The sequence below is a fragment of the Melopsittacus undulatus genome, chromosome 2, assembly GCF_012275295.1.
Source record: "Melopsittacus undulatus isolate bMelUnd1 chromosome 2, bMelUnd1.mat.Z, whole genome shotgun sequence".
In the NCBI taxonomy this organism is placed as follows: domain Eukaryota; kingdom Metazoa; phylum Chordata; class Aves; order Psittaciformes; family Psittaculidae; genus Melopsittacus; species Melopsittacus undulatus.
The window spans coordinates 12931592-12946604 of record NC_047528.1 but is presented as its reverse complement, the minus strand read 5'-3'; the positions used below and the strand labels follow the sequence as shown (position 1 = coordinate 12946604).

Here is a 15013-nt window from a genome sequence, read left to right as displayed (position 1 = left end):
GCAGCCTTCTCTTCTCCAGGCTGAACAGCCCCAACTTTCTCAGCCTGCCTTCATATGGGAGGTGCTCCAGTCCCCTGATCATCCTTGTGGCCCTCCTCTGGACTTGTTCTAACAGTTCCATGTCCTTCTTATGTTGAGGACACCAGAACTGCACACAATACTCCAAGTACAAGAGCAGAGTAGAGGGGCAGGATCACGTCCTTCGACCTGCTGGTCACACTTCTTTTGATGCAGCCCAGAATATGGTTGGCTTTCTGGGCTGTAAGCACACACTGAAGCTGGCTCATGTTCATTTTCTCATCAACCAACAACCCCAAGTCCTTCTCTGCAGGGCTGCTCTGAATCTCTTCTCTGCCCAACCTGTAGCTGTGCCTGGGATTGCTCTGACCCAGGTGTAGGACCTGCACTTGGCATGGTTAAGCTTCATGAGGTTGGCATCAGCCCACCTCACAAGTGTGTCAAGGTCTCTCCGGACTTGTTGCAATTCATTGACTGTCATGAATGCTAAATGGTGGAAGTTACCTCATTCCACCTAGCATTTCAGTTGTCTATATATGGCCAGTTTACATATTTATATGAAATATGTGTTTCATTTATACAGATAATTTACTACCATATTTTATATAATGCAATCATTATTTCTTTTGTCCTGAGGCTAGGCAGTATAGCAAAAAAAAACCCACTTTGAGAAAGATGGTGGGTTTGGGTAAAGCTAGGCCTTGAGTGATGCATATAGCACATGCCCACAGACACTTCCAGGTGATGCATTCCCTGAAAGCTACAGGATAGAATGTTTAAGAACGTTTTTGAGGGTGTTGCCTAGCAGACAAGAACATTCTCCCTAGAGTATAAAGCCAGAACGTATCTCTCATCTCTTTTTGTCTCACTTCTCATGCTCCTGCTTATTTTCTTTGCTACAGGCATATTATGTTCTGCAGTTCAGTGAACGTTAGCCAAAGTATAAACAGACAAAGAGCCATAAATAAAATTTATGACTTCTGTCCCAGGAGCAGCTATCGCTTTCGTGACTATAACTCAATACCCATCTATTTCCCCCCTTTATAAAGATAAAAGTATCTCCGAGCCCAATTCACCCCCACATTGATATTATCGCCGTGGCAACTCCAGCACCTGGAAAGTAAGAAATAATGTAGTGTGCACTGCGATTAGCTTCCTTTCCCTCATCTCCTTTTATAACTTTATTACTTACTTTCTTTGCAGCACATATGCCATTTGCAGATTCATTGGCTGAATACCTTTCTGTTCACAGATTGAAACATTTACATTTGTTTCAAGACACCCTTGTATTAGGTAAGCCAATCATTTTGGAAGCATTTATTTTTAATCTAATGTTTTAGCCTGAACTAATAAAACACCTGATAACAGATCACAGATATTAACTATATTGTGCCATGCCCTTGCTCAGGAGAAAAGCAAGCTTACAGTGCAGTTTCAAATTTAGACCTCTTTTTGCACTGCCAAAGAAACCCATGGCTCTTAATCAGAGTGCTTCAGATCAAGGAAGTCTTTTATACCTTTAATAAGAAGACATTAAGTGTCTCTGAAGAGCTCCAGAAGATGAGTCTATGATTCCATAGCTCTTCTCTGGCTGCAGAAGCCTTATCACCTGGCTCAGATGTGAACACTTACAACCAGGCCACATCATAAAATCATGGAATGGTTTGGTTGGAAGGGACCTTAAATATCATCTAGTTCCAAGCTTCCCAGGGACACCTTCCATAAGAAGTGCTTTCATGACTTTGCTGATACTTCAAAATTACGATTTCTGAGAAGTGCATATTTAATATCTTCTGACTTTCAAATGTAAATGAAATTTACTATGTTAACTAGGAGCCTAAATATTTCCAGAATAGGGATGTGACCACAGAAGTACATATCTCCAAGAACTGTTAACATACCAAGAATGTGCCGTTATTTGCATGCCATTACTATGTTTTTATCCTCTACACTGCACGCTGAAAATATAGGGGGGGGTTTGTACTACAGAAATTAGAAATTCCAGTTACAGAGGTCTATATTATTATTATTATTATTTTTTTTTACAAAAATGTTATTTCTGTGATAGAAGCAAAAGCCTCTCCTTAGGTTAGATATAAGAAAGTTCTTTACTGTGAGGGTGGTGAGGCACTGGGACAGGTTTGCCCAAAGAAGTAGTAAATGCTTCATCCCTGGCAGTGTTCAAGGCCAGGCTGGACAGAGCTTTGGGCAACATGGTCTAGTGTGAGGCATCCCTGCCCATGGCAGAGGGGGTGGAACTAGATGATCTTAACGTCCTTTCCAAGCCTAACCTATGATACTATAATTCTGTGCAAACTACTTATTTTGGGGTTTTTGACCTTGGGCTTATAAGCTCTTTGAAGCAGATAGTCTCTTTGTTTCTAGAAAGTGAATAATGTTTTGGTTGAATCATACACTGAACAATGATAGGACAAAATTGGCGGGGATTAATTAACTGGGAATAAAAAAAAAACAACAAAACCCAAACATTATTTTTAACTTTAAAGCTTCTGTTCTCAAAGAACATGTGCAGAACAATGTTGTGGGTCACTACAGGAAAGGTCTGATTGGGCTAAAACACTAATTCAGATTTTCAAGTGTAATCATTCTGTCCTTTTCCAGGTTTAAACACTAAGTCACTAATTTTATGTCAGTGTTTATATGGAATGCTCTTGACACACAAACGGAACACTTTAGTCTGAGAAACAGAACACTTCAGTCTGAGGAATGGAACACTTTAGTCTGAGAAATGGAACTTAGATTTTGTGGACATTCAGGCCATGCTTCAAGATTATTTTAAGGTTGTCACAGAAAAGGTTTGTGATTTTGATATTGCAGTGTTTGAGCAAGCTGTGCACTTGTTTCTCATACAGCCTTTTTTCTTCTATTTAAACCCACAAAATTAGAAATATTTTGAAGGGTCAATTAAAGTTTACTGCTTAAAGGTATATAGTTTATTGTTTGAATGGTCAAACAAATGCTCAGGAACTACTTACACATTAAATGCAAATTAAAGCATAACAGTGAGAGTTCTCAGTATAACTCTATTGCTATTCTTGTTGACATTTTATACAGGAATTATGCTGCAAAGTAAGACAGCTGAGAAGTTAAGTGCAGTTTTTATTCATCACAGCTTTTGAACAGAGCAAGGAAAATGACGTGAGAATAATTTCAGCTCTCAAATGTTGTATTTGCAAGTCTTAGTTCAATTGTAAAAAATATAATAGTGTCAATCAAACCCTCCAGTGTTTTAACCACTTGGTTCAATAAAGGCTTCTCCTGAAGCACAGGTCTATTTGTACTGTTTACTGTTTGAAATGTGTATATTCAGTAAAAGCTCACTGAATAAAAAAACCCATCATCTTTAGATCTGAACTGAAAATGTCAGTTTCAGTTTTAATGGCTTGTAAATGAAAATTAGCTGAGGAAATACCATAAGAAAACCTGTTTTTCTTGTAAGGGTGACTGCTAGACTCACAAAACTAATAAATCAAAATGAGTAAACGACAACAACACTAGAATGTCAGTAAATTTGGTAGGGCTCACTTTGAAATGCTTTTATTGAAAAATTTGTGATACCATAGCAATACCATGGAAAGCTTTAAATAAAGTGAAAAAATATGACAGAAAAAGAAAACAAATGAATCACAGAATCATAGAATGGTTTGGGTTTAAAGGTACCTTAAAGATCATCTAGTTCCAAGCCCCTGCCATGGGCACAGAAACCTTCCACTAGATCAGGTTGCTCAAAGCGCCATTAACCTGGCCTTGAACACTTCCAGGAATGAGGCAGGAAGGTTATGGACGGAATAATATGAAGAAAATGGCGAAAGTTTCCAGTGAAAGTTCATAGAATTGGTGTGAAGCCAATATATATGAAAGTCCAATGCATGTTCTAAAGAACACAGAATTTTTTCCTCAATAACAATTCACCATAATTATCATTTAAGAAGTGAGCATATTTGATAGGTCATAAAAATGAAACTAGGAAGGACGACATAAAACCTGGACAATATGAAATTGCTAACATTTAGAGGAATAATGCAAGTAGTAAACATTTACGTATCTGGGGAATTTACAGGTACTTACAGTCACATGGCCTTGTTAGTGTGGAGTTTCAGCAGACGAGTCATTAGCACTACTGAGTTGGTCTTTTGAGAGCTATTTAATGCTGCTTTCCTTTCAGGACCCCCTACTCCTGACAGCTGCGGCTCACTGCCTCTTCCAGTCCTGAAGTAGTAAGGAGGCAAGTAACTGGAAGGAAGCACATCTTTGGAGCACATTTCTCTAAAGATGCAGGCCATGAATCCTGTATGCATTTGGGGAAGTGGAAATGAGAAAGCAAGAGAGTAGCGATAAACAGGCATGACAAGTAGCTGACTAAGCATGAAAACATCAGGGGAAAACCAAAAGGATCACAGAGATGAACAGTGCTGGAGATGAACTTCTCTGTCTTTCCTGAGCAAAGGAAGGTTTGGGAGAAGGGAGAAAGATTGTAGCATGAAATAGCAGAAACTCGGTAGCCAGAGAAGCCCTTAAATTGCTTGTTTTAATATCATGTTTTAAGAGAACCATTTTGTTTCCCTTGAAAGCATTCTTGTAACATCAGTTCCACTAAGTTTTATAAAGACATCTTCAACTCTTGCTACTTGCTGGTCAAGCAGTTCTTTCCCCTGCAATATCAGCAGTGTGAGACACTGCTCTTAACGAAATATTCCTATACATAACAAGTATTCTTTGATAGGCATAATTCTATTGAACCTCCTGAATGTATACAGAGATGCCTACATGACATCTAAGATTTAAAATGTTAGGTATTACCACAAAACTGTGGTTCTTTTTTTTTAAAAAAAAAAAAGAAAAAATAAGTATTTTCTTCTGCTTCCTAATGGAGTAATGGGCAGAGTCCCAAAGCTGTCTACAAGCCCGTCGTGTTTTGCCAATAGTAACACAGAAAGTATACACCACATTGAATAAGGTTTATGTAAAGCTGCTGCTTCTATCAGCTTACCCTGTATGATTTCTGACGTTAGTTTCCAGAACACTGATATAATTCCAGTTATGTTTTACTCCCCAAGAACCTGTCCTTTTCAGTCTTTTTTTTTGACAGTAAAATAACAAAACCAACTATTTTGTGGTGATCAGAGTGTTTGAAAAAATGTGTTTTCTGAGCAGCATGTTATATTTACAGAGCATAAACAAGCATGTAACAGCATGCATTTCTCTGTGAATCAAAAATACACTGATTCTGTTCAAAGAGGACTACTCCTACACTAAGTTATTCTTTGATCTTTCAACACGTGTGTCTTTTCTAAGACTGCTATATAACGCATATCATAGCCAGGATTGGTTTTTTCCTATTAGTAATTGTCTTACTGAGCTGAATGGGTTCTGCCAGCATTTTACACAGAACGACAGGCAGCAATTAGCTGATGACAGCTTCTTGGTCAGAACTAACTTGGGCTGGATTGTAACTTGCTATATTCAGGCTGGCCAGTCACCCATTGTAAATCAGTTCCATTTAAATGACAAAGTAATTAAAGGAAAATACTGGAAGCAAAGCATGCTTTTTTTTGTGAGGAGGAAAAAAAAAGAAATGTTGTGCTTTCTTGGAATAGAGAATACTTTCAGGTCCCTGAATATAAAAGTGTTTTATAATGCCTTGGTTTCTTCGGTCCTGGAAAATGGATGCTGTATCAGAGGGCTTTGATCCTGAAAAACTAGTGAATGTCTGAAGGTGAGGGTGAAAAACAAGTCATGAGGAAAACTATCATCACTGCACAGAAGGAAAGCTTGCTTTGGTCTCTGCTCTCCGAAACAACGACACACTCAACCTGCTTGAAGACCGTGCCCAGTCCAGACATGAACCTCTCGGGATGATGAAGGCTGAGGACAGAGCACCCGCACAAGACACAAGGGACGAGGAAGCAGACACAAAAACGACGGAGGGGAGGGGCTAGGTGCCCCTGAGGCACGGGGACTCAGACGCCATGGGAATGAGATGTGGACACGGCGAGCGATGGGAAGGATTGGCCGGGACAGGCGAAGCCGAGGAGCAGGTGAAAACGCTGCCGGGAGCCGCGGAGGCAGGGACCGGCTGTCCCACGGCGGAGAAGTGCAGCAGCGATCGGAAAACGGAGCAGGGAAGAGCAACCCGCGCCCCGCAGCGGCAGTGCCCCCCCCGGTACGGGCAGCGGCTGGCGGCGGGGCGGGACAGGCAAAGGGGCGTGGAGCCGACGGGCTGCGGGGACGGCGGGAGGTAGAAGAGGGAAGAGCAGAGGCGGGGGACAACGAGCAGCACCTCCACGCGCCGGCAGGGCAGGGAGCACCCCCCCCCCCCCCCCGCCGCTCCGCCCGCACACGCTCCCGTTGTTTGCCCCCGCAGGCTGCACCGCCCCTGCCGCCGTCTCACTGTGCTCCCGGCGCCTGAGCCGCCCCCCAGAAGGCAGACCCATGTGAGCGGGAGCAGCGCTGCCTCCGCCGGCACGTCCGGGATGTGAACAGCCGCGCGGCCGCCCCTCGGGCCGGAGTCACGCCGGCGCCCAGCCCTGCCCCGGGCCAGCATGACCGAGGTTAAAGCTAAGGAACCCCGGCCACCGCCGCCGGCCAGAGACGGGGCGGTCCTGCTGCAGGGCCAGTCCGGCCGAGACTCCTTCCGCAGGGAAGCAGAGGCCATAGACATCTCCCTGGACGGACTGATCTACCCCAAGAGCAGCGACGAGGAAGAAGAGGAAGAGGAGGAGGAAGAGGACGAGTCGGGGCAGCAGCAGCAACAGCACCCGGAGGGGGAGCAGGACAGCGACTCCCTCTCCTACCGGCCCGCGAGCGGTTCTATCTCGGACACGGTTCTGGACACCTTCCTGGTGCCCGCAGCTCATGCCAGCTCCGCCGTGCCCTCGGCGCCCTGGTCATTCTTCGGGGCTGAGGCAGCGGAGGCACCCGACGACGCCATGAACCGCTGCCCCTCGCAGAAGGCGGGCGAAGCCGCCCCAGGACCGCCTGCCCCCTCGCTACCCCCTCCGCGGCCCGTCCCGCACTGGCCGGCCGGCGAACCGCTGACGGCCGCCTCAAAACCGCGTCCATCGGGCCCGGGGGGCGGCACGGAGGGTCCCGGCGCGGCTCCCAAGGGCGATGCGCGGGGTGGGGACGCGGGTCAGGAGTACCTGCACGTCCCTCTGCTGCCGCTCAACTCGGCCTATCTGGCCTCGCGCACGCGGCAGCTGCTGGACGTGGCGGAGTTCGACGGCGGCGCAGCGGTACCGCGCACCCCGCCGCCCGCCGTGGATCTGCCGGGGTACGGTTACCCGCCACCCGACGGCAAGGACGGGCACTTCTCATACGGAGACTTCCAGCCGGCTCTGAAGATCAAGGAGGAGGGGCTCGGCCTCCCCACCCCTTACCCGGGCGGCAGGGCTACCCCTGACCCGGGCTGCGCCGACTTCCCGCAGCCCCCGCGGGCAGTGCCGGAGCCGTCGCTGGAATGCGTCCTCTACAAGACGGAGCCCACCCTCCTCGCCGGGCCCTATGGGCAGCAGGCGGTGGTAGCGCCGCCCGACAGCCTGCCCTCCACCTCGGCCGCGCCGCCGGGCCTCTACCCGCCCATGGGTCTCAACGGGCACCAGCCCCTGGGTTTCCCGGCGGCGGTGCTGAAGGAGGGCTTGCCCCAGCTCTGCCCACCCTATCTCGGCTACGTCCGGTAAGGGGGACGGCAAGGGACGGTGGGCCCTTTCGCGGGGGTTCCCCCGCCGATGGGGCGGGCGGCGGGGTCGGGTTGCGGGTGGGAGAGCGCACCCTCAGCAAGGGAGGGTGGCCCTGCCGCGGGGAGAGGGACCGGCACCCCGGGTGCTTGTACCAGGGTGAGAGGGGCCGACACCCCGAGGAGCTGTGCCTCGGGGAGAGGGGCTTGGCTACACAAGTCGTGCCCGGCGGACCGCCATTCGGGTTTTTAGGCGGTAACTGCAGCCGCGTTTCCGTTTTCTGTACGGTTTGTGCACGCTTGGTCTGTGAAACCAGCACAGTGCTGACTTTGCAGGCGGCACCTCCCAGATCTTTTTAGCATCATAACTGTCCGAGAGAAGCTGCGTTTCTGTCGCTGTCATGGTTCAGTGTTATCCGAAGTCTGAGCAAGCGACAGACTCTAGGGAGAGGGAGAAGTGTGTTCTTCAGACACTCTTCACTGACAGCGAGACAGTGCTCATAACTATTGTAATATATCAAAAATACTGCTCCCAGCTTGAGGAAAAAAACAACCCACCTAATTTAACCTCCCCCACCAAAAAAAACAGAAAAAAAGAAGATATAAACACTTGTACATTGATCTGTTAGAACAAAGCAGCATATTGTCATGCCCAGATGATGTGCATTACCTAGAAACAGATGCAAAAATATGTCTATGTAATGCCACCGTTTCAACTGAAATCCTTTATTTTTGTAAACGTAATGGCTAATTAAGCTAATCCATTTCGTTTCTTGGAAAGAAATTGGGAAATAAAGTCCATGTGCTCTTTAGTTAGCTACTGATGAGAATGCTGCAGCTGAATGGGAGGTAACAAATTGATTAATAAAGATTTTTCTAATTGAGGTGAAACTTAGTCATGCCCTATGTGAAAGAGGTTTTTCGAATGCATTTGACTTCTGATTATGTCTCTGCACAGGAGACATGTACAGGAAAAAAGTGTTAGTTTGATGTCATTCACAAGAGCTGCTGATCTGAGGAAGATGAACATTTTAACAAATAGTTTCTATATTGTACCTTTTTAGCTAAAATAAAACACAGCTGTCCTTTTTGCCCATCAGTTTCCCGTTTAATGACTAGCTGAATGTTACAGATGTCCCTTTCACCCTGGTAGAGACAAACTCTTAAGCAAAAAGGCAGTAATAGTTTTTTTTCCTTGTCCATCTGTAGCTTAATTACAACTATAAAAGGGGAGTTTTTAGTAAAGAACCAATCAGTAAAGGTAAGTAGTTACATCTTGCAAAACTGCATATTTAATTTCTCTTAAATCTTTTCTTTTGAAGGCCAGATACAGAAACCAGCCAAAGTTCTCAATACGGCTTTGAATCACTACCCCAGAAGATTTGTCTCATCTGCAGTGATGAGGCTTCTGGTTGCCACTATGGAGTACTCACCTGTGGGAGTTGTAAAGTCTTCTTTAAAAGGGCAATGGAAGGTACTACATGATGCCATTGTTCCTAATTATCTGAGATATATCTTTCTAGGTACTGCTATGGACATACTGGTTATTTATTGCTGCTCTTTACTATCACTGTAAGTCATGCTTGATGTTTTGGTGACTGTTTAATATTAATATTACAGTAAATGCTGACTAAATTATTTCATAATTGATTTTGCTAGTATTATTTCTTTTAATTATTTTCAATTTATTATTTAGTGTCTTTCCAAGTAAACGGAATTGCATAAAAATCTTGTGTATTACACAGCTTGTTTTAAAAAGTGTAAATGCCACCCAAAGGAAAGTGTTGTGGGTCTTAACTAAAGATAGGCAGATAAGAATTTATTTTGGCTTTATTCTCTTTTTGAAGTCTTGGAATTTTTCTTGCTTGCAAGATACAAAATTTGGCTTCCTGAGAATTATGGAAGTTTTTCAAGTTCCACTGAACTATTTAAAGACATAATAATAATAAATGGGTTTGACTTTTGTTCCAAATATCTTTTAAATTATAAAGTCAAGCTGCAGGTTTAATAGATCAGTAGCAATGTTTATGTTTATTTTTTTTTTCTGGATTTTGTTTTATGTCTTGTCCAATGAGATTTTAAATATGAAAACAAGAGCAGACTGCTTTATACAGTTCAACTGATGAAGCAGTAAAACAAATTATGCTACCCTTTATGCTTTGTCTCCTTTTCTGATTATTATTTGATCCTGTCAAAATGAGGATATTAAAATTTCTGCTCCTTATACTTATGAAAAAGTCCTTGTTACAATGTATAGGATCCCTTAAAATAAAAGAAAAATTGCATTGTGTATTTTCTTGTTGTGACACATAGTTTACTCCATAAAGCTGAACTTTATGGACTTTATTGGTCTTCAAATGAAGAGGGGAATGTTAGAAAATTAAAAGCTTAGCAGAATAATGCAATTAGAATATTCGTTTCAGTGTGCTGTTACTTTTTAAGCATATGCTCATGTTCTTTTCAGCGTACTAGATACTTACAAAGTGGTAACACTGGACTAGGTGGGCTGGGTGGACTTTAGAGCTAGTGCTGCATGTGGACTTCAGAGCTAGTGCTGCATTTTCTGTAATACATTTAGTGAGATTCAAGAGAAAGTCATTAGAAACATGCATGTTCAACTATGAAGAAAACAGTCATCTCTTTAAGTCCTTTATGGAAATAGTGAAGATTCACTGTGCTAGCTGGTCCCTTGTTTTGGCTTTACATATTTTTGCTATATTTGTTTTGGGAAATCAGCCATATACTTTTAAGGAGTCATAGAGCTCAGGTTTTAAGAATGAATATATTGTAATTTATGAGCTCCATATTTTAAAGTAAGTTTTATTGTTCACTTTTCACCTACACAGTAATATTTTATTTTTTTATTTGAATTTGACTCTGTCACTCTTGAATTTCATCTCTTTCCTAAACTAGCATCCAGTTGTGTTTGTGCAGTAGGTGAACCTGCTCAAGATCATACTTTAGTATTGTTCAGCTTACCTATTTTAATGATGAATGTTAAAAAGGCATATAAATTGCTGGTAGAAACATCCTAAAGTTGTTTTCATTGATTATTTAATCAAAGCCCATATTTGCAGAATCTTTCCAGATTAAGAATATAGACATACAGAGAAATAAGAGATCAACATTGCTACACAAACACAAGGCTTACATTTTACAAAGCAACTTCATACTTCCATTTTTCAAATTATTCCAAAGACTGAGTATGGTGAGGAGGTGTGTTTGTTTTTTAGTAAGTATGTGCAAAGAATGGACAGCTGCCTCAGAAACCTGACTATGATGAGAAAAAATAGAGGTTATCGGGTATAATGGGAAGAAATGAGCAATGTGGGCATGACCAAGATGAACAAATAGTTACCTGCTTTTGTGTAGAAAGTGCAAGTTTACAGAGAGTTCCTTAAAGAGATGGATTTCTTATTTTAATGGAAGCAGAGGATATAATTAATGGCATTAAAATAATCCCATTTATGGATAGATAATTTGATTTCGTATAGACTTAAATGATTTTTGTTTATTTCTTATGAGAAATTACTGTCAGAGTAAGTACTCTGACAATTTACTTTTATGTAAGAAGAAACTATAGAAAATACAAAAGAAAATAGCATTTAAAAATTCATAGTGGCAATTGCATAATTCAGAAACATTTTTCTTGTGTAAAATGTCCTCCATATTTTTTATTGGAAATTAATTATTTACCTTTTTAAATTTTTAGTAGTACTGTAAACATAATCTTTTTTATAATAATAATATTTTTAATAATAATTCTTGAAAATAAGATGTAAAACTGTGTATGTAACTTCACAATCAAAACTCTACTTTTCAGGCATTTTTCATGAAATACTGATCTCTATGAGGAATTAAAACGTGATTGGAATTTTCTATATTTCAAGATTTTTTTTGTATGTTACAAGTTTTAAAGGGGATAGTTAACCAGGTGCATAATATAGTGGTATTGAATTTGTAGGAATATGTCTCGTTTTCTGTTTATTTTAATTATTTCTGTAACCTCAGATACGTTTTCTGTTTCAAATCTAGTAGCCTATGTTGGTTTTTTTTCCACAGAAATTGTCCTATTCATACACCATTTTACTCTTCCCCCTGTATGTGGAAAATACTGCACTAGTTAAATACTTCCTTTGGGATAAAACAGACCACTGTGGTATCCAGAAAACTCCCATTATCCATCTCTATTTTTTTTAAATAAAACCAGCACTTATATAAAATGCTTAGACTGAACAATAATTTAAAACTATATAGGTGAACTGAGAAATGCGTATATACTAAGTGTGTTTTAATCATACATTTGGATGTAACTAGTAGATAAACAGCTTATCAGGGGGTTAGAACTGTGTGAAGATCACGAAGATGAAAGTGTAAATTTAGACTTACAGAATGTTTGTTGGCAATGAATTGTTACATGATTTGGTAGATAATTCTTGTCTTTTGAGTTCTTGCTTCCCCATGTGTGCCTATAGACCAAAGAAAATGAAGGTGTTTATGCAATAAACGTATTTTACTGTAAGCAGAATCTTGAGGTAGCTTAAACAAAAATGCAAGTCTTTTTGGGGGGAAATGGTAGTGTAGCAGATACAGAAAATAATTACTGCTGGAATTGAGGAGGGGGCTTCATTATACTGAAAGATCTTTAAAGCATTTTGAAAAGCCTTGTAATTTGATTTCACATTAAGTGACTCAAGAGATTAGTTAATCAGTTCTTTGTAAGAGACCAGAATAAAATGTATAACTTTTTAATGAAGACAAAAAAGAGTTTTGTAGAAAACCCATGCAGGATAACCATGATCAAGGTGCTTGTGTAACACTGTGTAAAAGTTCTGTCCTCAACAGGAACCCAGTGTGTGAAGTTTTGGGATTCTGGAGTTGCACTGTTCAGACATGGTTTCTTGATGGCTTGCAGTCCCGTCTTGTTGAAAGCATCTCATTTGCAGTAGTTTTACTAATGAAAAATTAAAATTGCCTAAATCCTGAAATAATTCCAAATGCTGTGTTTCCTATATGAGGTCCCACTTCTCATTTTTGTTCTACATTTATGTATGCACTTTATTTAGATTATTGATATCTAATGAAGAGTAGTTGCTCAAACCTGAAGAGTTTGAGACCAACATAAATGTATGTTATGACAGCAGGTGGATCAGAAGCTCACTCTTGGCTTGTTTAAATCCCTGGGACCCTATTGCAAAATTGATGAAATGATTGTATAGCAGATTTGTCTAATTTTAGCATGTGCTTTGAGCTCAGGGTAACAGCTCAGTGCAGATAATATCAGGAAATAAGCTCAACCATAAGTGGTAGATAACATTTAACTGACAAGAGTGTGAACTTTTCAGAGACCTGCATTTGGTAAACTCTACCTGGCAGAAAGCTGGGTTTCCAAGGAGTTTTCATTCTCTGTATATGGAGAGGCATCATGGAGGAAAGTGGAGGAATTAAAGATGAGCTACACCTACACAGTATGAAGGCTGACAGTGACTTCAGCCAAACTTTCTGATAAAGTTTATCTGACTTGTGTTATGAATAGGCAATTTTGTGATGACAGTGTGGTGCACTGCATAAGCAGTGAATAAGGAAGTAGTAGTGCCTAAGGAAAATTGCAGGGCTAAACAGTTGTTCTTTTCCATGGCCTAAGATTGTAAAATGGCACAACATGCCAAATATTTTTAAAAATGCCAACCACTAATGGAAGATCCTCTTTGAAAACAGAATGAAATGCAATCTATAGAGACCCTTTTGGCTGTGAAATTGGTGGCAGATGTAAAAAAGTTCCTTTTTTTTCCTAACTCTGGGGATTTCTAATTTTTAATCCAACTTTTCTGGCTGAATCTTGGGATCAGAATTCAGTACAGTGTGTACTGTAGGTCTGATGATGGTGAAAGTTTCACAAAGTAGGAAAACATACAAGCATACAAAAAACATACATATGGGAAGTTGAGAGATGAAAATGCTTTTCACTTAATATAACAGATTTAATATTATTAAAACTTTTATTTTGCATATGACCAAAATGTGTTGATGTACAATAAGGTAAGTGTATTTCCACATTCAAGTACATGAAGTTACTTCAGTGAGGGTCCTAAAATTCAAGTGTGAAATGTCAGTTTAGTGAGAATAAAGATTTTTTTTATGAAAAGGGAAAAGAAGAAGAAAATTAATCCAATAACACAATTATATATCTTCATCATACTTCTGACTTCAGAAGTGTTTGTTGTTCAGCCATTTGACAAACAATTTGGTGAATTGATCCATATGAGGCACAACAACTGAATAAGCTGAGGTTGCATTTGTTCTGGTCCTTTGGCTATTGTGTTAACACTGGGCTTCGTACTGCGCTTACTGTGATTTACTACACTTCTTTCCAAATAGACATGGCTTAGAACATACTCAGCTGCAGAAATGTGAATTACTGAAATTTCTGGCTTAACTTTCTGTAGGATTTTAGGAGCGGTATTCAATATTACATTAAAACCTCTTTTCAGATGGAATAGAATCTATTTCAAACAGTATAAAACTGCATGCTTGAAAGAACACTGGCAGCTGACTGCTCAGTGTAGCTGATACTCCTCTGTTCTAACTTCACATGTGCAAAATCTGAGTAATCTTCAGTTCATTTCACACTGAACAGAGAGAGGCAGTAACTTCTAGGAAGTCATCCACTACATTAAATATTTACTTGGGATGAAAATAACAGTACCATAACAGTAATTATTTCTCAGCAGTGAGTATAAAGGAGTGTCTGGTGAGGATGTGCACAGTCTGTGTTCAGTAATATGAATCCCACCCCTATCATCAAGGTAGCTAATGCATTTCTGCAGTGCATAAAAGAAATACATAAACTACTTATTTAATATTACTTGAAGTATTATATATGAGAAGTATTAAATATATATTTTTTATATTTAAGTGATGCCTAAGTACTAAGGTAATTACAAATTTTATAACATAAGTCTATGAAATGTAAGTATTTATAGCCAAACTGTTACCTGCTAAAAATAATTTAGGTTTCATGGCCTCTATCTCCTTAAGCTGTCTATCTGTTCTACAGTACTAATGTTGCACTAGTAAGAGCTGTTTCTTTAGAAACTACTGAATAGAAAGACTGGTATGTTATAATCTGCCATTATGTGTAGTGCTGTACAGCTGCACTTCAGTGGTTTCCTCGTTAGACCTAGTCACAGGTCCTACATTTTCACAAGTGGTTATAGCATCTGAGCACAATTCAAGAACGTGGAATCTTTTGTAGCTTAAACATAGAGCTATAAGCAGACATTGAGATCCAGAAGTATA

At 40.9% G+C, this 15013-nt stretch overlaps 1 protein-coding gene across 1 annotated transcript in view; it reads left to right on the top strand.

Moving 5' to 3' along the window:
- Nucleotides 1-6581: 6581 nt before the first annotated feature.
- PGR (progesterone receptor) overlaps nucleotides 6582-15013 on the top strand; it is a 37288-nt gene continuing 28856 nt past the window's right edge. The window contains exons 1-2 of the mRNA XM_034060166.1: nucleotides 6582-7714; nucleotides 9037-9188. Coding sequence (XP_033916057.1) covers nucleotides 6582-7714; nucleotides 9037-9188 — 1285 coding nt within the window. The remainder of the gene's footprint in view (nucleotides 7715-9036; nucleotides 9189-15013) is intronic.